The sequence below is a fragment of the Lipotes vexillifer genome, unplaced genomic scaffold (assembly GCF_000442215.2).
Source record: "Lipotes vexillifer unplaced genomic scaffold, Lipotes_vexillifer_v1.1 scaffold173, whole genome shotgun sequence".
NCBI classification, from domain to species: domain Eukaryota; kingdom Metazoa; phylum Chordata; class Mammalia; order Artiodactyla; family Lipotidae; genus Lipotes; species Lipotes vexillifer.
In genome coordinates, this window is record NW_006770924.1 from 732,903 (window position 1) to 758,901 (window position 25,999).

General features: G+C 38.9%; 1 protein-coding gene across 1 annotated transcript in view; it reads right to left on the minus strand.

Moving 5' to 3' along the window:
* Nucleotides 1-25,999, minus strand: part of CCDC148 (coiled-coil domain containing 148) — a 177,278-nt gene that overhangs the window by 33,779 nt on the left and 117,500 nt on the right. Inside the window, exon 10 of the mRNA XM_007446450.1 lies at nucleotides 15,715-15,833. Coding sequence (XP_007446512.1) covers nucleotides 15,715-15,833 — 119 coding nt within the window. The remainder of the gene's footprint in view (nucleotides 1-15,714; nucleotides 15,834-25,999) is intronic.

The window sequence follows — 25,999 nt, forward strand, 5'->3', positions numbered from 1 at the left end:
CTCTTTCCCACTTAAAAAAAAATCACAAGGTTGGGCAATACTCTGGATTTTGAAGGCAGCAAAGTCAGCATTTGGGAATGCCTCTCCATTCAGTTTAGTGGGTGACCTGAAAAGCTAGCAGTTTTGAACAGTGGCCAGAGCAAGAGAAAACTGTCCAGCTGGTCTAAGCCACAGTGCGGACAGCAATGCCATTTGGCCCTATGACACTGTGGATTCACTGGTGCACTGGTGTATTCTGGATGACCAGAATGTTCTGCAGAGCCTGCCAAAAACTTTTATAGGTTTTTGTATCAAAGAAACCCTCAGGATTCAGTGGCATGCTCATGATTTCTTTGCAAGTTATGCTTTTTCTCTTGAGAAATAGCTCTTGGCTTACTATTGGACCCTGGTAATTATTATGATAACTATTGTCGATCAAGCAGGTACAATGTAATAGGCACTGTAGTAAGTGCTTCTATGTTTAACTTATTTATTCCTCTCAACAACCAGGTACTATTTTTTATCTCTATTTTATAGGTATCAATTGGACTTTTGACTTTAAGACACCAGATGACAATGAGACTAGATACTCATAATAACCTGGGTATTATCTGAGCCCCCTGGCCATAAAGCTGGGAGTGGTTTGCAGTACAGACTAATGAAACAAAGTGCATTGGGCTTGAGCATGACCTGAAGACACAAGTAATTTGCCCAAACGGGTGGCTTTCTCTCCTTCCAACTGACATCCTTCCCTCAACCCACAACTATGGCCTGTGGGACATTCTCAATGACGAACTGACTGGGGGAGAAAAAAAAATGAACCAGACACAAGTAGACCGCTTTGGTGGATAGCCCTGCTTCGAGGTGTCCTGAGAAGTGGTAAAGAAGGGAAATTTTCATGTGAGTATAATTTTAAGAGGAACATCTCAATGTCCACTTTACCTGAGCTAAAGGATTAGTGACTGCCACATATTAGAGACTCAATAGATACTTTTTGAGTCAATGAATAAATGATGAATTAATAACATTTTGTGAAAAAAAAATAACATTTTGTGGAAAACAGTCCATGGCTGGGCCAGCTGGTTAGAGACATGGAAGGAATATGATTGGAAGATTTGTGACAGGAAGACTCAGACAGATTATATGGGTGGACCTGATGGAGTTGCGTAGAAGTAACTTATGGAGGTGATTTAGAAGAATTAGGTGGAAGCGATGATGTGCTATGTGTGTATCGATCTTCTTCTCCAGAAGCCTGGTACTTGCTCAATGCGCTCATGATAAAATGCCCCCAGTGGTGCGAACAGAAACTACATGTTGCTCAACTACATGGATTTGCCCTTATGAAGACTGATCTGGCTACTGCCACTCTGAGCCCTTGACAGGGTATATAACACACCCGGGGAATTAGCCGGTGTTAGCTGGTACATTATATCACACCTGTTCTATCATGGGAAAGGCAGAAAAACAATTTGGATTTTCTCTCCTTATACACCATGTTTGCACCATCTGTGCACTCAGTATCCCACAGAATGTTGCTTCATCCTAAGGAACTCCCTTCACTCTGTAAGATGTAAGACAACAGGCTGCAGCCCTTATGCTGCCATCCTTATAAAACAGAGGAATGGTCTATTGATGACTCAGATACATCATGAGCTGGGGACTAATATTTTGTGAGGTTGAGTGCTATTTTATAGGAGGTGGTTTTGCTCTGAAGTAGTGACCAATATATGGTGCTATTTCTCAGCATGGCCAGTATGTGAACATAGGTGGACCAAAAAGTACAAGTGGGAATGGTGCTTTTCACTACAAACCCTAAAGACCCATTTGCAAAATTTCTGATTCCCATCCCTGAGATTCTAGGCCCTGTTCACTTTAGCTTCTAATACTTCCACCAGGATGACAAAAGTAACATTGAATTAGGAGCTGATGTAAGTATTTGCCTTTGGGGGTTTATAACAACAGTAAGTAAACAGGTAGAAAAGGAGGTTACGGTGCTTGCTGGAAAAAGTGACCTATCAAAGAGAAGCAGGACTGCTATTATTTAATAGAGGCAGGGAGAAGTAGAGGGAATCCAAGGAATTCCCAGGACACTTTCTGGTATCACGTGGCCAGTGGTAAAAGTCACCCTATACAAGCCAGAATAGGTTGACCCACTAGGTAAAGAATCTCACACAACCAAGATGCTGGCTAAAAGGAAAGGACACATGTAATGCATAATAGAGAAGAAAAATTATAAATTTGAATTGTGATCTTAACCATTTACCAAAGGAAGGCATTCATTCTTGATCTGCCATATACATACACACACATACATATCTATATACATACAATGTGTATAAATATATGTGTGTATATATATATATATATATATATTTATTTAAACTAATTTTCTGTCTGCTTCCTTCACCTCTCTTTTCCTTACAATTTTACATGAGATATGTTTATTGGTAGTAAACTTTAAAATTTAGTTCACAGGTCATGGAATATCAAGATGGATCATGACAGACTAGAGAATGATAGGGCAAAAAGACATCACCTGTAGATATTAAATTTAGGGCTGGATGTTATAATAAATGAGACTTTGAGTTGATTCCCTTTAGGAATGAGGTAAGCATGTTTTGGGTTGTAAAAGGTAAAATTACACAATGTTAGGTAGAAGGAAACTTTGGGGTAGTTTAAGTATAGAAAGAAGGGTACATGTTGATTTTGCCAGTTAAAGTTATGACTGTAAGAGACATTTTTTTCTTTTTCTTTTTTTCTCAGCTTCTGCACCACCTTCTTCTTTTGAAGAAATCCCCACTGTAAGCTGATGCCAGATACTTGCTTTCCCAGCCTCCTCTGCAGCTAGAGCATGAGCATCTGACCTGAGTTCAGCCCACCACAAGCTTCACTTAGAAGCCAGTGATGCAAAGAAGGAAGGCCCGTGGAGATTCTGTTAAGGCCATGGTTAGTGGCAGTCGGGCAGGAATCTGAACAGAGGCACACTGCTAGCAGTGACGTCCACAGTCCAGAGACAGCAGAGGAGGAGGTGCAAGCAGGGCATCTAATGGTCAGTGGTTGGACTCACTGGGATGATTCTGTAGAGGGAGTTGGGTTACTGTCTTGACTCTTTCTAATCTTCCCAGCCTCTGTTATTCCCAGCCATTTTCTGAGCTGGTTCTGTAGGTAATTCTGTAAGCTACCCAAATATCTTTCAACAAAATCTTTCTACTGCAAAATTGAACTAGAAATGATTTCTGTTGTTTGCAAACTAGAACCCTAGTTAATACAAGAGGGCTGGACTAGATGCTTTCCAAGATTCCTCCCAGCTCTAAAATTATATGACTCTATAGAACTCATATTAAAATATATAAAGTAAGAAAACAACCCTGATTGTAAACATGCTCCTTTCACTAACTAAATAATTACTTTAATATCACCTGATAGCTCTGTGTGTGTGTACACATATATATTTTTTTGCAGGAGTAGTTCCAAACAAAGATAAACATCAAGTGCTTAAATCTATATTGTATCTGCCACAATAGTGGCATTTCGTGTAAGTTGCCATTACATTCTTCCCACTCCATGGCTTTATACTTCTATCATAGCTGCTAAATTTCTGCCTACCTAGCCCTGCAGCTTTATAAAATCTTCCTAAAGTTTATGCCTAAAAGTTATTTCATTACCTGAAAGTGCTAAGGAGTTGGTGATAAAGACATCAATACCATACAGTGGCTGCTCCACTTTACTCAGTATTTACTCCAAATACTATGTGGGGCGTTGGAGGACACAGCATCCCTTTGCTGCAGAACAGGAACACAGCAAATCATCTACCGCTACGTATTAGTATAAATGCTGAATGGGAGAAAGGTAATGAAGTTTCAAAACATCCCAATGCCCAAAGAGAAACTTTCAAATATCTGTGGACCAAGATAAAAGTGTGTGTTCCTGGGGAAGAGAATATGAGATAACTTAATCTTGAAAATACCATAGAACGTAGCTCTTCTATTTGGAGTTATAGCATCTGTGATCATTTCATTGACATATACATATGAAAAAAAATAATGGTGGGCACTAAAGGAATGCAGTAATGCTCATTTTGTATTAAAAATGTATTATAAAGGGTTTCTGAATATTGCTTGCCCTCTACCAAACACATACCTGCTGACAATTCATTTTATGTCCTAAACAAGTAATTGCAACAGACAGATCAACTTGGCATATAGTAGAAATCCACTAGCTTTTTTTTTTTAATGAGCAAAGAGTTCTAAAATCAAAAATCAAGGTTGTAAACATTAAAGTAAAAGCAACCCAGGGCTTCCCTGGTGGCGCAGTGGTTGAGGGTCCACCTGCCGATGCAGGGGACACGGGTTCGTGCCCCGGTCCGGGAAGATCCCACATGCCCCGGAGCTGCTGGGTCCGTGAGCCACAGCCGCTGAGCCTGCGCGTCCGGAGCCTGTGCTCTGCAACGGGAGAGGCCCGTGTACCGCAAAAAAAAAAAAAAAAGCAGCCCAAACTACTATACGAAAGGCATTCTCCAATTACCTGTGGTTTGGAAAGGGCCACAGACCTGAAGCTGGACTTGTGTAACTCAGGAGATAAATCGCCGTCTGAGACCTTTAGAATGACAACCGGCTGAGCCATCCCTGCCCAGCTGGTGCTCCGTCTGCCCATGGCACAAGTCTGCTTATTCATTTTCACATTAAAATGACACTATATATTATGCTTTGTCCATAAATTTCTTAGCCTCCCTCTGTTGATCATGCTTGCTCAGCTAAGATCCATTCAAGGAGTACTATGATTATGTCCAAATGATCTGTGTATCAATGCCCCAGTATGTGAAAACATAGACACACATATACACACATGCCATAGTCAGTTATATTACACGGATGAGCAGGTTCTACATGTTATTATTATTTTTCTTTAGACAAAATTACCTCTGTGGGTTATAAGACAACATGTTGGCTAACAGTGGGGTCTCTTGCAGCCTTTTAAATGAATGCTAATTTGTGACACTCTTATGATATCGTTTAAAAAACAGAACAGTCTTTCTAGGAACTATGTTTGCTTAGTGCCTCACAGTGACCCTTGGTCGACATCATTAGGCACAACCACTTGGAACGGGGATTTGGTTAGCAGAGATTTAATGAACAAGAACGTTCCCACTTATTCGGGGGAATCTCATGCTGAGAAGCAAAAACATAACCAATGTTTGTAAAGTTTCTGTTGAAGTCACTTCATTGAACATGCTCTTTCAAAATCTCAAGGATTAGACCGTGGACCCACTTCAAATGTCCTAGTGTCTTCTAATATAACATGCTGAATTTTGCATATTGTTAAGAAAAGATGAAAATACAGAGAAACATCTGGTTTTACTACTTAGAAAATGCAATAACTGACAATTCCCTGCTGTTGGCAAGCACCCAAAAACACACACTAGATTAAGAAAGCCAATTTAGTGTTAGGAAGGCAGCTGGCTCTAGTTTCTTCCTTCCAAACGGTCACCGCCATCTTCAACTTCAAATGTTTGTTTTACAACATAGGAAAACTCTCTTCTTTCGGAAACAATAACTAAAAACTAGTGTTTGTTACTGCTAAACAGGAGGGGCACCCTGCTACGCGTTCTCTAGGCCTTTTAGAAAACATGGAGTTGTTTGTTTGGTCACATACACGAGAATCTACAAGAACAGTGATATTGTAGATATCAAGGGAATGGGCACTGTTCAAAAAGGAATGCCCCACAAATGTTACCATGGCAAAACTGGAAGAATCTACAATGTTGCCCAGCATGCTGTTGGTATCACTGTAAACAAACAAGGGCAAGATTCTTGCCAAGAGAATTAATGTGCATATTGAGCATATTAAGCACTCTAAGAGCCGAGATAGCTTCCTGAAACATGTGAAGGAAAATGATCAGAAAAAGAAGGAAGCCAAAGAGAAAGGTACTTGGGTTTAACTGAAGTGCCAGCCTGCCTCCACCCAGAGAAGTACACTTCGTAAGAACCAATGGAAAGGAGCCTGAACTGTTGGAGCCCATTCCCGAGGAACACCCACCATGGCATGATGGGTGTAAAGAAAATAAAAGACCTGGACTGTAAAGAAAAAAAAAAAGCAAACACATTTGCATTCTAACACACACACACACACACACACACACACACACCCCTGCTTGGAGAGAAATGCAAGATTTTTCCTTACAGAGGATTCTTAGAATTGATAAACTCCCCCATGAATGTAAAGTTTCACCTACATGACTTCCCTAAACAATTTCAGTGAGGGTATAGCATTGGGCAAAGAGAAATCAGGAGCACTTCTACAAAAAGTGGAATCTTCTCAAGAATCCAATAGATGATTTGAGGCCCATACTTAAGAAAGTATGGAAAGAACTCTAGTACACTGGTTCTCAAATGCTGCTGCACTTCAGAATCTCCTGAGGATTTTCAAAAACTGCTGGGGCAGCAATCCCATTGCCAGGGATTCTGATTTAATTGGTCTGGGGCCTGACCGAGACCATCAGGACTTTCGAATGCTTCCCAGGCGATTCTACTGTAGCAAAGAATGGAAATCCCGTTCTTGTGTTACATTAGCATTGACCAATGAAGTGATTAGAGCCTGTACCTTCTATTTGTTGGCTGTGCCCAGCTTCAGTTTTCTGGTTATAAAATGATATCCAGAAGAACTGCTTAGCCAAGTTAATTTGCTTTTAGAAATCTTTAAAATTACCTTCTACAGCATATAGTTTAAAACATTTTTAATATGCTAAAATTATTACGAAGGAGGTAAATGGAAAAGGCAGGCTATTTATGAAAGGCCACACTTATATCCATCCTTGTAGAAACAATAATTGGCAAATACAGAAGGAAGGTATATGTTAGCTGCAAGATAGCTGAACTGCAGAAAAGTTAGAGACTGAACATTTGAACAAGGATTTACAAAATGTCCTAATGACTAGGGGAGCCCATGCATGGAAGGGTGATCTAATTTCTGCTCGTTTACTCTGCAAATTTCAATAGTAATGGGAAGCAATGATGTTAAGGAAAGACAAAAGATGAGATATGACCATTACGTGTCCTTACTTTCTACTCCTCCCTGTGTGTATCTAGCAGAAAGAATACTTGGTAAAGAAAGTTTTGGGAGACAATACAAGTATGTTTAAAATTACTCAAAAACAAAAGAAACATAAACATCACAGAACCATCACAGCTTACAGAGCTACACGCCGCAGTTACGAGGGCTGTGCCATTGGCCCCACCAGGCCCCAGGAGGAAGGCTGTGCATTCAGAGTCCTGCTGGAAAGAAAGAACCACTGTATGTAAAAGAAGAGAGAAAGTTTAGCTTCCATCAGTGGGTGGGAAAAGAAGGCTCTGGGGAAAGCCATCAGGAGATCAAAGGACAAGGAAGCAGGAAGACCAGAAAAGAGCTCTGAGTGAAGAATCAGCGAGATTAGATAATACCAGGTATAAACATTGTGGTAAAAAGCCAAGGAGAAGTATATGTTCTTACGTCTATTTTGACGACTGCCATTTCTGTTACCTGAAAAGGGTACTCCTGTATTTGGATTCACATATTCACTTCTATACATTTCCCACTACTTCCTACTTTTCCCACCAATTTGAAGCCCACAGCCAAACAATCAATGAAAATAGAAAAGTATGTTTTATTTATTATTTAAAAAAATACTGTGGGTTTTTTCTTACTACCAGAAATTTATGCTCATTGTGGAAATTTTGGAGAATACAGGAATATAAAGAAGAAAATCAAAACTGTCCTTCACTTCGTTACCTGGAAACAAAAACTGTTATCATAATATAGATATTAAAGCGAAAACAATTTGAAAATATTAACCTCATCTATTTTATTTCTCCTGGATATCATGTTTTCCTTTGGCCATTCCACTAGTGTGGAAGGAGAAGTAGGTGAAGTTCTCAGATGCCAGCTTCATCACTTTCTACCCCTTAGTGAATCAACTGTAACTAGTGGGCGTTTATTAGAAACATGGAGATAGCTATGGGAGAGTCCAAGAACATGGGGCTAGTTTCCTACTTTCCTGCTAAAAAATGCTCCCCAGGGAAGCCCTGCATTTAGCATGGCATCCTGTCCAGCATGACGTAGGAAGGGGAGGTGTTTAGAGATTACATGAGAGAACATTTGTTCCCCATGGTTTGTGCAAGGTTTTGCTGGAAGTATAAGCCATGTGGTGGGAAAACCAGGGCTGGCAAGACCTGAGGAGGGGACCTCAGGACCAGAGGCAATGGCAGGGTGTGTAGTCAACAACAGCATATATATTAACCAGCATCCTAAGGCTCTGTGGATCCAGTTATGTTACCAGCAGATTACCTGAGGACCAAGGCCTATTCCCAAAGACAAGCAATACCAAGGACAAACTGGTAAGGACAGTGAAGACCTTGAAAGATATAAGATGATAAGAAAAGCAGGGTTCAAAATTTATATAAAATATGATATCAATTCTATAAGGGAGTCAGAATCTGCAGGTAGATCAGTCACTCAACCCTCCACTGACAGGAGGCCACTAAGCTTTATTGTGCACCTCCACTGGCCAATACGGATCCACTAGCCACATGAGGTTATTCTGCTCTTGAAGTGTAACTAGTTCAAACTGAAATGTGCTGAAAGTGTAAAATGTACAACAGATTTCAAAGATTTCGTATGAAAATAAGAATGTAAACTATGTCATTAATAATTTTTATGTTGACAGCATACTGAAATAATAATGTTTCTGGATAGATCAGGTTAAATAAAATGTATTATTAAAATCAATTACACATGCTACTTTTTACATCTTTAAATGTAGATACCAGAAAATTTTAAATTACATATGTGATTCACATAATATTTTTATTGGATAGCACTGCCTTGTACCCTGGAGAGGTGGAGGGATGAGGTGAAATTGTGGAGGGTAATGAGGACCCTGAGGGGCACCAGAACCTGCAGGCTGACTAGCCATCCCACCCTTCTACTGGCGGAGGTTGTCTGACCTCCAGCAGAGTTTCTACCTTACCCCGCAAAGAGACAGCGATAATCTGAAATGAGACCATTTAGAAATGAAAGAGCCTGAGATACCTTTAATTTTAAAAGTTTCCATTTTTCTTCACTACCCTACAGGAAGGGGACTCATAAAAAAGTTGAAATCAGTTACTATTCTTCATACATTTGGGATAATGTGAGTGAATATTTGACCTTTGTACAAATTAACGTCTTTTATAAAAATCATACTTTACATAAATTTTAAAACTTCCTTTTTTAACCATTCTACATACATTAATATTAATCTTTTACCAACAAGAAAGGAAGCTATATTGCCTTGGCAAAACAGACTTAAAAAGTAATGCTGGGGCTTCCCTGGTGGCGCAGTGGTTGAGAGTCCGCCTGCCGATGCAGGGGACCCGGGTTCGTGCCCCGGTCCGGGAGGATCCCACATCCCGCGGAGTGGCTGGGCCCGTGAGCCATGGCCGCTGAGCCTGTGCGTCCGGAGCCTGTGCTCCGCAACGGGAGAGGCCACAACAGTGAGAGTCCCGTGTACCGCAAAAAAAGAAAAAAAATAAGTAATGCTGAAGTGGAATATTATCCATCAGTATAAAGGAGAAAAACGAATGATACACGCTACCATATGGATGAGCCTCAAAAACATTATGCTAAGGGAAAGAACTCAGATGCATTACATTTATATAAAATGTCTAGAAAAGGCAAATCTACCGAGCAAGAAATAGATCAGTGGTCATTTGGGGCTGGGAGTGGGATTGGGACTTAATGCAAATAGGTATGAAAATCTTTTGGGGGTCAGGTAAATGATTTAAAACTGGACTATTGTGATGGTCATACAATTATATAAATGTACTTTATATAAGTGTAAATCACTTAATTGTACACTTAAAAGAGGGGAATTTGTGATATATGCATTATTCTTCAATAAAGAGTTTTTTATTACGTTAAAAGTAGCAGTGTTGGTAGCTTCCCATAAATCATGCCGAATTTTTGCACATTTTTATGAAAAGACAGAAAATAGAAAAGTAGAAGAAACTGAAATCTACCATCAACCTTGTCTTTGGCAAGCACCCCAATATCTACCAATTTATTGTTAGGACATCAAAAGTGAAACGTAAACTATTTAGAAATTAAATAATAAAGACGTATTTCAAGCCTTGTAGAAAGCGGCCAAAGATATACAGATAATGAAAACCTATAGTCAATTGAATTTATTAGAAAATAAGAGATCGAAAACAAAATAACTAAAAGCTTTCAACCCAAGAGGACAGAAAAAGCTCAGTAATATTCAGAATCATGTTTCTTCCTCTGTCTTCCCTCAAACACCATCCCTAGTGAAATGAATCACCATATTTTACCTAATCTAAATACTTTATAAGCATCTGTCACCTCTGCATTCCCACTGCCACTTCTTAGTTCAGACACTTTCCTCACATAGCGACTAAAGAAAATTTATAATCGGCTTCTTGGTCACTCATTTCTACTTATTCCAAAATAATTTCCAGGCCTTCACCAGAGAGGGGAAGGGGGAACTATGAAATCTTCTAAAGAACCTAAGAGAAGACTTGAACTGGAGAGCTACTCTGGAAGGATGATCCTAGACCGGAGATTAAATGTGGCATATATGTCAGCTCTCCTTAACAAAATTTCAAAATCTGTTGATTTTTTGCATTGAAATTTAATAACTAATACATTTTTGAAAAGAACAATGAGTGAACCCTTGTACTATCAGATAGCAAAACAGAATAATTAAAACAGCATGGTACTGATATAGAAATATAAATATAGATCAGTTTTTAGTTAATCTAATCAAGAGCCCATATGAATATAAAAGCACAGTTAGAAGTGTAATATATAATAAAGGGTGGCATTTCAAATCAGTGCAGAAGGATGAATCATTAAATAATTAGTGTCATGATACCTATCAGTTTAGACCAAAATATGAAAGACATTTTGCTCCAATCTTTTATGAAAAGAAATCCCAGATGGCTAAACTTTAGAAGAAACATGGATAATATATAATATTTTTAAAGAATCAGGGTAGGTCTATTTGCAGGGATACCCATTCTGAAGTTTGTGCTTTGCAGAAAGTGATACTCAACCAGGAGTAAAAAGGGAGTATGATGTCCAGCATTGCCTCTGCTTGTCAAGCTGTGTTCCATGGTTCAGAAGGGGCGTCTTGTCTTTTCCTAATCTGTCTGCTTCCTGTAGGGGATCTATGTACTTTGTCCCTGGAAAGGGGCACCTTTTCTAATTGGCACAAAAGCCTTATATGCTAGCAGGAAACAATAAATAGTACTTAATAATAAACAGGTAATTTGTACATACATAATCGGTTTTTTGTTTGTTTGTTTTTACACAAATGGTTGCTATAAACTGATTGTGTTCCTCCAAAATTCATATGTTGAAGTCTTAAACCCTGATGTAATGGTATTTGGAGATGAGTCCTTTGGGAAATAATTAGGTTTAGATGAAGTAATGAGGGTGGGGCCCTCATGATGGGATTAGTGCTCTATAAGAAGAGACACCAGAGAGCTTGCTGTCTCTCTTCCCACCTTCTAGGTATAAAGTAAGAAAGCAGCTGTCTACAAGCTAGGAAGAGAGTTCTTACCAGAAACAGACCATACTGGTACCTTGATCTTGGGGCTTCTAGTTGCCAGAACTGTGAGAAAATAAATCTCTGTTGTTTAAACCACCAGTCTACGGTATTTTGTTATGGCAACTGGAGCGAATACAATAGTATTATATTGTAAAATGTATTGGGTCTTTGTTGTTGTTCTTAAACTCATTTTTTATGTAGGTGTATATAGATAGTTTGTATGTATATGTATTAAACAACTGATAACAGAGAGAACTTCTAGAGGAGAGATTGCATGAGGCTAGTGATCAAGGGGCACTGTTTCCTTAACCTTAACATTTTATTTTTATTTATTTGGCTATGCCGCGTGGCTTGAGAGATCTTAGTTCCCTGACCAGGGATTGAACCTGGGCCACAGCAGTGAAAGTGCCGAGTCCTAGCCCCTTGGCCACCAGGGAATTCCCAACATTGTATTTTTTATGAGTGTCCTCATTCTTACACGTTTTATTTAAAATATCTTAAATACTTAAATATTTTGAAAACAAATTACGTTAGATGGTGTCTCATGTTTTAAAAAGTCAGTTGATAGTAATCATTATATTTAATGAATATTCACTATGTTCCTCCTGTCAGTGTGTTCTATTTAACATCTCACTTACTCCTTGTTACAATCCTATGACGTAGATACTATTTATGTCTTCATTTTACAGATGAAGAAACTGAAGCACAGAAAAGTGAAATAACTTACCCAAAGGTTACACAGCTATAAAGGATAGAGCCAGGATTCTAATGTTCACAACCTGATTCTAGAGTCTTCTGCCTCAACCTCTTTGGCATGTTGAGAAAGGAAAATAGGGCATTAGGAGGCTAGTGGAAATTTTGGCAAAAACAATTTTAAAAAAGTGATGAGGGTTGGGACTTCCCTGGTGGCGCAGTGGTTAAGAATCTGCCTCCCAATGCAGGGCACATGGGGTCAAGCCCTGGTCCAGGAAGATCCCACATGCCGCGGAGCAACTAAGCCCGTGCACCACAACTACTGAGCCTGCAGTCTAGGGCTCATGAGCCACAACTACTGAGCCCACATGCCACAGCTACTGAAGCCTGCACACCTAGAGCCCGTCCTCCACAACAAGAGAAGCCACCGCAATGAGAAGCCCACGCACTGCAATGAAGAGTAGCCCCCGCTCGCCGCAACCAGAGAAAGCCTGCACACAGCAATGAAGACCCAACACAGCCAAAAATAAATAACTTAATTAATTAACCTAAAAAAAAGTGATGAGGGCAAAAGACAGCTTGTAATAGATTGAGATGGGAAATCTAATTAATAAATAAAAGGAATTGCTATATCTCTTTATTATGTTGAACTTCATAAGACTGCCAATAAGTAACCATTTGTTGACCCACAAAAATGGAATTTCCTTATGATTCAACCTGATGTATGTGCTAATTTACGAGTATTGTTTTCAAGACACTTAATCTTAGAATTAGAAAACAGAAAAAGGAAATAAACAACAGAACTTTTCAAACCCTCAAGGCTATGTGTATGTGTGTTTTTAACAGATCTGGAAATTGCTTCAAGACTTCTTATTCTGACATGAGAAAAATGTGCCTACAGCTAAAATATCAAACATGAGATTTGTGAATTGTATTTCAGTAGTAGAAAAAATACGTTTTAACCAATCAATCACATTTCTTAGCATCAGAATGGTTACAAACAAACACAACTTCTGGTTCTTGTCAGAGCAAAAGCTATCAGCATTTTTGCATGTTAAATTCCATCTCTCTAAATCACAAAATGAGGACTGTGCTTTCATCTACAATATCATCCAAAATTTTCTGAGAATTATTTTCTGATATATTATCTGGATATTTTAATGGCCTTCCTCACTGATTTCCCACTGGCATGCAAGCGCTGGATTCATAATTATCTGAATCTACAACATTTCATATGAGTTGAATAAACAGATCATAAACCCTTAAAAGTTGATAGCTCACTTAGCCCTCAAAAGTTATCCACTTCAATTTTACAAAGGACAAAACAGAGCCTCGTAGAGGCTCAGTCAGCTTGATAATTATTGGGACAAGAAACACACAACTGAAATGGCTCTGTAATCAAAGAAACTTCCTGGCTATGAGGGCAGATTTTACTAGAAGCATGTTTCCTAGATGCTGGGACTTCACATCTGTTCCTTTTTACCTACCCCTTTAATTCCTGTGGCTCTCTTTTGTTTCCCCAGTGTAGTTTCAGACTATCCAACCAGCCTTTTGACCCCCACATTTGCCTTGCCTTTAGTATTTAGCTGCTTGTTTCTGTCTGACCCATGGCCTGGCCTGCCTTCTGGTATCCTCCTATATCTTGGTTCGTGCTTGTTTAACTGATTTCTCACTGGTTGTTTCATCTCTTAGCCTTGAGCCCTAGCTTTGCTATATTCTTGGCTTTCTTCATAATAGATTAAACTCAATTATAAATCCTGAGATACCTGGAAAATCATGTGAATTTTATCCAGAAAGTTGTTGGGAACTGCATGGCATCTGTGTGGAACCACAGATTCACTCTGCAAGCTTGGTCACTGGAGTTTGACATAATTCCCATGGGTCACAAAGGAAGCTTCCTAGATATAAGTGAACCTTGCTGTGTACAATAGTTATGTCATCCTAAGTTACGATAAGCCTAAAATGCAATTTTTATTAGTTTAGTAGACTTCATTTTTTAGAGCAGTTTTAGGTTCACAGCGAAATTGAGCAGAAAGTATAAAGAGTTCCGTGCAATTTTTTTTACACTGACGAACTGTAAAGAAAACTTGTGATTTATGTTATGAAATGTAAGATCTATTTTTAATTTATCTTTTGTGAAAATCTACTTAGGAGCTAGCTAAACTAGATAACTATGCCAGTTACCACTTTATTGTCTCCCAGCTCCAAATCTCCCTTCATTGTCTGCTCTATGAAAACAGAGCTGGACCCTGTAACTATTTCTTCTCTGCAGCTGGTACAATGCTTAGCCATGTCAGAAAAGGGTACAGGAGGGATGCTGAAGAAGGAAGGGGCTTTTTCCTTCCTAGTTCCAGTGTTTACTCCTTCTTGTTCCTGCTTCGTGGCTACCAGCAGCATGCGTGGGGGACACCCAGTGGTGTTTGTGGAGTTCAGTTGCACCCCGGGGACAGTTTCCCACCAAATTTCAGAGGTACTCCCATGGTCAGGTTCCCACTGAGTCTTGCAGGCATAAGCATCGCAACGCTTGACTTCCAGCTTCGGTCTCCTGCACGCAGGTAGGGTGTTGCCTGCTTGCCCCGTGACTAGGAACAAGTTCTGGATGAGCCCATCCAAGAACCTCTCCACCATGCGGCGGGCCACCACCACACCTTCTACATTGAGGTCTGAATCCCAACCACAGAGAGGGGGGCCCCACCTCCAAATTTGTTCCTTCCATGAGAACCCTCCCTTCAGCCTTGCAGCATTCTTTAAAGTTCTTTATCCCTTTATAAAACAGAGATTTTTTTTGTTAGAATTAATAATTCTTTATCTTAAACTTTCCCTATCCTAATTACCATGTTGTCTCTGTCTCCTCACTGACCCTGACTGATGTAGTAACCTTGAGAAAAATAATTTTAATTTTTCAGTGCACTCATTCAGAAAATGAGGAAACTGGATTAGTTGATCTCAAATGTCCTTTCCAGCTCTAAAATTGCGTTATTCTAGAGAATTCAGGTTTTTCCTATACCGTTGGGTACATCTTAAGTATACTAGAATGAATACCACAGAGCACAGAATAATTGCGTACTGTCTTCCTCAGCCTCAGTCGTAGTAAATGGCTTTTTATCTGAATAATGGTTTCCTCCTTCTGGGTCAAAATATTAAGTCACAGCAGCAGCCAGTATTATTTCACACACACAGTGGGCAATCAAATACTATGAAATCCTCTGTGAGGATTTTAACTAGGAAGCTCTCTAAGGAACAAAATGGAAAACTAGAGATTCATGTATGAATATGAGAGTTTAAAATACATTATAAGTATCATTTTATTCATTTATGAATATAAATATTGTAAGGACACATTAAGTATAGAAAAATGCTCCCTCTGATATTATTTATCCTAACACATTACGGAAGACTCCATTCACCTAACACATTACAGAATTCCATTACCACACAACTTAAATTTTTTCTTTTACCTTTCTCTGTCTTTTACTGACTGTTCAGCCATTAATTTCTTCAGTTCTTCCAGACGCTGAAGATCTCTCATTTCCATTTCTTGCCATTTCTGCTCTCTTTTAGCCCAGTATTTTCTTACCTATTGCGTAAATATCACATAAAATTTAAATTAACAACAGGTATGTTAAAAACAAGGAACAAAGTTATAACAACGTTATCCATTGTTTCATATAGCAAATATTGAATTTAAATGACCCTTCATCTTTTTTATCTCTTAGATCTGCCTACAGTGTACTGGCAACAGAAAACATAAGTTAAAACACAAAAATACACGTCCTGAGAAGCTGCATGTTCTAACAGTTTCTGAAGTGGAAATGTAACTTGTGCTGAGACCTAAGGTTTTAATCTATGGCTAAAATAATCGGCTTTCAGGCAACCACAATAAAAGCATGCTATTGTCTCTAAAGTATATGATCTACCTGTTACTCAAGAATATTTTTATCCTCTTATGGTAATGTAGTCTTTAACAAATATAGCATTAAACCTATTTTTACTTTAAAAGCACGAGTTTATTTATGCTAATGGACAGCAGGATGTTGAAAGTTTTATGCTTCTGGGGAAGTGGTAGGAGATAGGTGGGAGGAAGGAGGAAAAGAAAAAATTAGCAGGGTTGTGATAAATAGTAGTTCTGACTCATGTGGTAACATGAAGGACAGATTTATCAGGCTCAAAAAGGTGAAAGCATTGTTCCTCACTAGGCATGTTTTACTTCCTTTTTCTGGGAATGGAGGCAGAATGAGAAAACCTGAAGCACACATAAGCTATTTTTAGGGGGCTAAAAAAATTATTGCCTTAGTGATGGGGCAGTTGAAGTTTATGTTTAATTGACAGAGGACCATTCAACTGCTCTGGCCTGCCATGTTGTGTTTGGGTCAAGAGAGTGGTTTCTTGCTGGTAAAAAACAGTACCTTAATGGTGAATGGCAGTGAGTGACTACCAGCAGAGGGGCTTTGGTAGAGTATGGGTTAGCCTCATCCCCAAGGTGGCATTTTCTCTTTTGAGAAATGAATATGAAAAGCCAAGTGGTTTCCAGACTTGCCCAGCAGCATGGGCTCTGACACCTGGGAGAACCAAAAGAGGCATCCCAGTACCATGGCCACAGCCATAGCAACTCTGTGGCAGGGCTTGCAACACGAGCAGTCACACCAGTGACATCCATTCAATGCTTAATGAGTTACTGATGGCTCCAAGGTAAAGTGATTCTACTCCAGAGATGATGGAGATCAGAATCTAGGGAGAACAGAGATGAAGCTAGAAAGGTAGCACACCAAGATGGAAAGTGAAAGAAAGGGTAGGAAAGGGAGAAAAAGGAAACACTGATATTTCAGAGTCCTAACTGATAAATGCCAAGGCATTCTATTAGTGCCAGATATGGAAATGTTAACAACCATTATATTATCTCCCTCTGGGTTTATAAGTGATCTTTATTTTATTCTTTGTATTTTTCTGTGTTACCTTATTTTGGGCAATGAATATATATTTCTTTCATAATCAAAGGGAAAAAGAAGATACTTCAAAAGAACAGATATTGGATTAAAGGGCATTTTTCTCTGGGTTCTGACAGACCAATAATGTTGCTTACTCCCAGCACTGACCTTGGAGGGAAGTCAGCAGTCCTTCTGCTGACAGTCCCTTGACAACAAGCATACCAACCCCAGGTTGTTGGTGTCCTCAGATCACTGACACCATCTGGTGCAGTGTCCTGTGCAGGCCCTAGAAGTATATCACACCTGAGGCTTCCTGGCATCTCAGGACCAATTATTTCCATCCTTGACTCTGGTAGAGGCTGGAGAATGATTCGGGCATTTTCTTCCTTGTTAATGGCTACTTTGAGACACTGATGCTGTCCCTCTCATGCACAATGCCTTCTTCCTTTGATGTTTACAATATCTGGCTATATCACCCTCTACATGTCCTTATCACTGGCATGTGTGGACTTCCAGGTCATTCTCAAATATTCATTGAGAATTCAGATACGTGAGTCACAGCCACACAGAACCTCTTGTCCAGAACAACTCCTTCTACCTTCCTACGCAACTTCAGTCTGAAGCCCCTCTGACCTGCCAACTCAGAGTCCTATGACTTCCTCTATTCCAGTGAGCTACCTCCTCCTCCAGGATTCTACCACCATGGTGAACAGCTCCAACTCCAAAAGCTTCAATTATAGCCATCGATCTTATGACCAGAACCTACGAGCCCTTCCCCATCATCTTTTGTGTTCCGGTCGTATAATTTTATTCCTCTAGTACAGCCCTCACCACAAGGCTTTGCTAATTAGTATCCTTGCTCCTCTCTCCCACTAGACTGCAGAAACTGTGATTTATTATCCTGGGACTTCCAACAGCAACTGTACCAAATTGATGATTTCAGCTGAATCTTTATTGACAATCAGCATTCCTTTTATGAATTCCTGGCCAGTGCCTCTCGATTGCTCACGGTGGTATTTCAAAACCCATTCACTATATTAAACTCCATACCTCCCTCTATTTCTTCGGTTTTATCAGAGGAAATGCAGACCCTAAAAGATTCCTTCCTTGATGTCCTGCTCCTCAGAGGAAGTGCTGTCCTTCCTTCTTTCCAAGGCAACCCTCACCTGGGCTCCAGAACCTATTCCCCAATTCCAACTCCATAACCTTTACTCCATCACCTACCCTTCTTTCCCCTGTAACTTCAACCTCTTGGTCTTTGCTGCTCCCTTCTCCTCACATGAAAATCTACACAAATCTCACCCATTAACAAAAATTTTAAAGGACTTTCTTTAGACCCCCAAGACTGTAGCACCACACCCTTCATTGTTCCTTTTCAATGATACCTATTCTTCTCCAATTTCACATCTCTTATTTTAGTCCTCACCCATGACATTCCTACCTCTGCCTCCACCCCAGTTCACTACTCTTGCCAGTGACTTCCCAATGATCAAAGCAAATTCAATCCTTATTTTATGTAATGTCTCTGATTCTACAAACCCTTATTTACAGTCTTAAGAAACTACTGACTTTGGCATTAATTCATTCAAAAAAATACTCATTGAGCATCTGCTTTAAGCCAGATACTGTGCTATGTACTTGGGATATGGTGCTTAAAGAAAAATTAGGCCTTTGCCTCATGGAGCTGGGAGTTTCGGAGAGAGAGAAAATAAACAAGTAAATGAATGAAAAGAATATTACATGTTCAATTCTAAGAAGGAAATAAGTATGGTGATGATTTAGAAAAATCTGTGTAGAACCATTAGAAGGCATATTTTTAAATGACATTTGGATTAAAATTTGAAAGATGAGAGTGAGACAACCATGGAAAGAGATGAGGGAGATCACTTCAGGAAATGAGAGCTTTAGGTGCAACAGTATTGAGTGGGAATGACCTTGCACGTGTTCAGAATTGGGAAGAAAACAGCACAGCTGGAGCAGGTAGTGTGAGTTAACACTAGGGGTAAGTTTGGCAAGCTGGATGGGGGCTAGATGATTAGGCAAAGATTTAGTTCTAGAAACAAAACAAAAAAAGATACTGAAGAGTTTAAAGCAAAGAGTGATATAATGTGACTTAGATTTTTAAAATATAGCTTGGGCTATATTGAGTGAAGAATGGATAGTAGAGGAGCAAAGGAGAAACAGAGACCAAAGAGAATATGGCAAAAATGATCACTGGGATCTAGGAAATTAATTATTCAGGTCTGAGATGTGCTTTTGAGTGGAGTCAGAGTGTTCATTTAAGGATTAGACACGGCTCTTGAAGCTAAAAGGGATCCAGGATAATTCCTAGGTTTTTGTTAGAGCAACTGGTTGGATGATGGTACCAATAACTGAGATGGGAAATTGGAGGAATAACAGGTTTGGAAAAGAAAGTCAGGAGGCTCAGTATTAAACATTAAACAATTGATGTGACTGTAAGACATTTAAGTAGAGATTTCAAATAAACATCTGGAGGTACAGATGGGCGGCTCAATGGAGAATTCAGGGCTGGTCTAAATTAAGGAGATATCTACTTAAAATGCTACAAATGCTATTTGATGCTACAAGACTGGAAAAGATCTATAGAGTGTGAACGTAAATAGAAGAGAAAAGGTGATCATGCACTTTCATGTTCATCTGCCTTTTGCAGTTTTCTCAACCAGCATAACTTCATTTTCCTCCTCCACCTGTTAATTTTATTCTACCATTAAGACCAGAATAAATGCCATCTCCTTGAATCTTCCTCTGAACGCTCTAGGGAAAATGTTAGTAGGACTTCCCTGGTGGTCCAGTGGTTATGAATCCACCTTCCAGTGAGAGAGTGGCATGGACATATATACACTACCAAATGTAACATAGATAGCTAGTGGGAAGCAGCCGCATAACACAGGGAGATCAGCTCGGTGCTTTGTGTCCACCTAGAGGGGTGGGATAGGGAGATGCAAGAGGGAGGGGATATGGGGATATATGTGTATGTACAGCTGATTCACTTTGTTATACAGTAGAAACTAACACACCATTGTAAAGCAATTATACTCCAATAAAGATGTTTAAAAACAAACCTAATATTAAAAAATAATAAATAAATAAATAAATAAAATCTGCCTTCCAATGCAGTGGACGCGGGTTTGATCCCTGGTCAGGGAACTAAGATCCCACATGCTGCAGGGCAACTAAGCCCTTGCACCAGAACTAGAGAGCCCACATGCCACAGTGAAGAGCCCATGCACTACATCGAAAGATCCTGCATGCCACAACAAAAGATCCCATGTGCCGCAACTAAGACCCGACGCAGCCAAATAAATAAATAAATAGTAAAAAAAAAAAAAAAAAAAGAGAGAGAAAGAGAGAGAGAGAGCTCCTAGCTCCAATTCCATCTTTTCATTAAAAATAATAATAATAGCAAAAATAGTTTGAAAAAAAAAAAAGAAAATGTTCACTCAATCCTTGGCACACCAGTGATCCTTAATTAAGATTTATTACCCTCTCTTCTTTGTTCTGCCTTGTATTCCTTGATTCTTTTTCAGGAGGGTCTAACACTGGATTGTTACTGATATATTTGGACATTTACTACATGCCTGGCACGCTCTTCTGTGCCTTGTTGCCTGCTAAATCCCTCCTGTCCATCATTTAAGACTCAACTGTAGCTTTGCTTTCTCAGCCTTCCTCCTTCCCCCTCTCCTCCAGACATAACTAGATGTACCTTCTAAGGCACTATTTATGTATCCTTAGCATAATACTTTCCATATTGATCTGCATTATTCATCTTTGTATCCCTAGTATGTTGTATTGTAAATGACACATAAAAGGGCTTAAGTGATCATCATTAGGTGAGTGGGAGCACTTTCTGGTCTCTGGTCTGAGAATAACAAACTTATGGATGGGAACCAGGCCAGCAGTTTTATTTGCAGGATGGTAAAACTAAACATTTCCCTAAGGACAGTTCCATTGCTTTCCATCAATTAATAAGAGCAGGAAGTGTGTGTCATGAAACATTGGCTTTGCAAGGTTCAAACTAAAGTTAAGGTTAAGAGTATTTAACTAGCCTTTTGGAACATTTGTTGAGACACAGATTTTAAACACACTACTGTTTAGATTTTTTGAGTGATCCTTATAACTTTCCAACGATAGAGGAACCAGAAAGTTAGCACACGGGGTTAAGAGGTGAATTTAAAGCTTGTCTCCTCTAGACTTGCAGATAAGGTTTCTAGAAAAAGCTTACTTTTCTGAAAACCAAAATGGGCCCTCATTATCCCCCATCTCCGCTTGTTATCTCTAATTTGTACTGGATAGTCCTCTTTCGTAGTCCCATATTTTGTTCATTTTGGTAGAGTTAAGCCAATAAAAGTATAAACAAACTGAAGAAACTATTCTCTATATAGATTTATGAGCCAAAGTAATGCTGTGCTATCTTTTCAGAGGGTTTAAGATCATTTTTATATCCCACCTTACTTTTGTAATCTTCCAAACAATTTGTCTCCAGTTAAAAACTCCACTAGTAAACATGACATTTATGGTATTAAGAGTATATCAGAGTTTAATTTTAAAAAACTTGGACTAATATTACATAACCATTCAATTATTTTCATTCCTTTAGTCCAAAAATTATAATTTCATGGAAGAAGAATTTCTTGTTTACACACAGAAGCCAGAAAGTTAGGACTAAAGCATTAGAGTAGGAAGACAGTTTGGTCTCTGATTTCAAGCAATCTTCTGTACCTTGCTCCTAGGTCATTATTCCAAAGGCTCTAATGACTTATTCAGGAGGATGTCATAATTCTTAACCAGATATACAAAACACATGAAATATGAAGTACAGAATATCCAGTTGCCTTCCTCATAAACCACTGAGGCAGAGTGATTTTTATTCCATTCTCTAGATTCTCGTTTACTTAGCTAATTCCTCGCATCTCACACCTTTTCTACTTTTGGCCCGGAATATGCACCCACAGAAAAAGTGTTGTTGCTCCACATGAAAACACAGCAGGGCCTCTTCATTAAAAAGAGTCTTTCTTTTACTTTAAATTTTTCCCACGTGTTTCATGTAGATGAGCCTGTATCACATAAAGTCACCACCAACTGAAGTCTGACTTTTATTTCTATGCGATCTATTTGACAATCATCTGTATTTTGCCAAGTAAATTTTCACACACTTGTGTGAACTTCTGAAAGGTAAGGAACATGCCTTATACTGTAATATTTATTTGTATCCAGTATATTGCACCTTGCAGATGAGAGGTACAAGATAAACTACCCCAGTGGAAAAGAATATGGAAAGGCAACACTGCACACAGTACTTTTCTTATATCAATTCATATAAATCCAAAACTATTAATAAAGTATCCAGACAGAAAACAATGACAGACCACAGACATCAGTGAACCAATTCATTTAGTAATGTGGGGTGTAGAGGTACATTTAATCTCAAAAGAGCACAAGGACGTGGTACTTCTCTAAGTCAAACTGTCCATGGAAGCCAGATTCAAGGTTTTTTGGGCTAAAGGTGGACACTTGGTCACTTCCATCCTCAGAACCTTTCAGCCCATGTTATCTCTTCTATACTTTGTGGTATAGAGATCTCTGTGGGCTTCAATCCAGGATGTGCTGAAGCTTCTGAGCAAAAAATTTGCCTCCAAAATAATTATTTTGCAGGGCATTCTTTATGCAAAGATGGGAGAACTCTCTACACGCGTAAGAAATCAAAGCTAGTTCTTTGGTTTTTAAAAATAGAAAGTCAGTTTTTCCACCATCCTGCCTGGTTATTTGAATTTAGTGGATCTCCTTTCAGTCCACAATTCAGACTACTTGTATTTCAGCTACTTATTTTCGTTGTCCTAAACTTGAACCTTTTTGCCACCAATCTCTAATCTGATAAACAAGCACATCTACTTACAGTAAGAGGATAAATTGTCATACTCTTTCTGAAGAATAAATAGGGAAGTAACTAGCAAATGCCTTCAGAATTAAGAAATAAAGTTTAAGAATTAATATGCAGGCACCTATGCAAAGATTTATATACAGGTATGTTCATTACAGCCTTAAAAGGGTAAAAAAAATTGGAAATATTGTAACACCACCAAATAAGAAATTGGTTAAATGCAATTATTCACATAATGAAACACTATGCAAACACCAAAAATTATGTGGTAGGAATACAGAGGAAAATATGCAAGATATATTGATAGATGAAAAAAATCAGTTTAAAAATAATATATGCAGTATCACCTAGTTAAATTAAAATATTTTTGTATATAGAAAAAAGAATATATGAACATTGTTATTAATCTTTTGCTAGTGGTTTAGGATTTCAGGTGATGTTTATTGCATTTTGTGTGCTTGACTGTATTTTCCAAACTATTTACAATGGATATAAAAGACTTTATAATTACAAAAGGATGTTTTAAAAGTTTGGCCAAAAAAAATCGAAATTTAGAAGGAATATCTAAGGGACATGACTGTTATTCATTCTGGAAGTTTTTAAACTCTATTCCCATATCAAATTAAATGACAAAAATACTGTATATCCTTGTATATAACATTTTCACTTTTTATCACCTTGCATGCATTACTTTCACTTTCTGTAGAAAAGTTTCACAGAACTATGATTTAATTTTATGCCATAGGCCTTATAAAGGTTAACACAATATCATATAAGGCTTGATTTACACTCAGTAAAACTTCTATTGAAAATGCATTCTTTTGGGTGGTTTGCCTCCCTCCCTCTGCCCGCTCCTGATGTGCTAGATGTTGTCTATTATTAGCAAATAAGAGCTAAATGCTTCCTTTTAACTTTAACCATGCTCAATTACAGCATCCCTTTTTAGTCTTGGTTTGCTGACATAACTATATTCCCATCCTCTTAGTTTTTTGTCTCTTATTCTCTTACTAATTTTCTATTTTAACGATTCCTAATAGGAAACAGATGGCACACTCAAGATTAGGTTAAATCCAGAAGAATGTAATAATGGGACAATGACAAAGAAGGGTTAGAATGCAGGGCAATCACAAGGGATCATGTAGTAGCCATGCTGCTTTACCGAGAGCCAGAGAAGGTTGTGTGGGGAGGGCCACCTGACAGGGGCTGAGACCTTTGGTGGAGGACACAGCTAGTCAATACAACTCTGCAGGGCCAGGAGCTGGGGGAGCAGCTCTCCCGGCCTCACTCTCCTCCCTCACCCTCATCTCTGGTGTTCCACTTTGACTGAACACAACTAGAAGCCAGAGGGCAAGGGAGCCTTCTACAGGACAACTCCCTGGGACACAGAGCAGGATGGAGAGTAGATACGCCCCAACGGGTAGATATCTAGCACAATAACGTTAGTGCCTTTATTATAAATTATTTGGAAGTAGGTGATGTCTATATGTGTAAGTAAATAACATGAATCTTTTAGGTGATTTCACTTTGGTCACTTATGTGAGCATTTTTTCCATAGCAGAGCTGCCTACTCGAATTGGCAATAGCTATTTTCTGCCGTGATGTAGTCTTATGTCCTTAGAGCATGATGAGCCAAGAAAGTATTCTGGTGTAAACACATTAGTTATCTCCCTCTTAATTGAAATTCCAGGTGGATTTGAAAATAACTGTTATGTCTTCTTTAGGAGTAAGGTGTATTTTCAGTCTGGCGATTGAAGTATTACATAATGATCGTGTCATATGTTGATATTGCTAAAATGAATTTGTCTGTAATCTTGTTAAATTTCTCTCTTTTCACTATTCATTAAAAAGGGAGTATATATACTGAGGATGTTGTATTTCAAACCCTGAAGTGTCAGGGAGAGTGAAAAGTGAAAAGTAATCAAACCTCAGAGTCATTCAACCATGACTTCTTAGAGCTGAGGTGATTTTAGCAATCATTTAATTCAAACACCTCATTTTACAATTGGGGAGGGAAAATCCTGCAGAGCCTACATATCTTGCCCAAGGTCATCCACCTTGTTAGGGCCTCCTAGTTTGGCATATTTTCCTCTATATCTCAACATCAAAGTACGGTTGTATTCTGCTCATTCATTAAATTCACTCACTCAAACAATATTTATTGAGTGCCTTGTGTCAGGAACGGGAGATAAAACAATGAAGAAAATGGACAAATCCCCCCTTTTTACAGGGCTTACATTCTAGAAGAGAAAGAGAAGACGGTCAATAAATAAATAAAGATATGTCAGAGGAACGATAAATGCCAAGAAAAATTAAAGTAGGGTAAATGGACAGAGTGACAAGGAAGGAGGATTTTAATAGTTTTACCGAACTATTTTAAGTTTGGTAGTCAAGGATAGACATTCTCTCTGATGACATTTGAGCGTGACCCTGAATGGAGTGAGAGAGTGAGTTATACAGACATCTGGGGGAGGACTCTTCCAGGCAGAAGGAACAGCCAGTGCAAAAGGCTAAGGGGACATGTGCTAGGGTGTTCAAGGAGGAAGAAATAGGCTGTGATGGCTGGAGCAGGAGGAGTGATGGGGGAAGTGGCAGGATATGAGATCCAAGAGATATTGAGCATAATGCGGGGAATGACATAATCTGACATATCTTTTAAAAGCATCACTCTGCCTGTTGCGTGGGAAATCGATGGAGGGGGAGGGAGGGAAGAGAAAGGGAGGAGACAGAGAAATGAATTAGAAGAGTAAGAGGTTTATAATAGTTCTGATTTGGAAGGCAGAGCCTTTTATTCATGACAATAGGTAAGGGTGTGAGTATAGGGTGTGAGGGGGGAAAACAAGAGTCAAAATATCAAGGCTTTTGGCCTGAGCACTGGGAGAACAGGATTCCATTTGTTGAGAAAAGGAATATGGGGGAAAG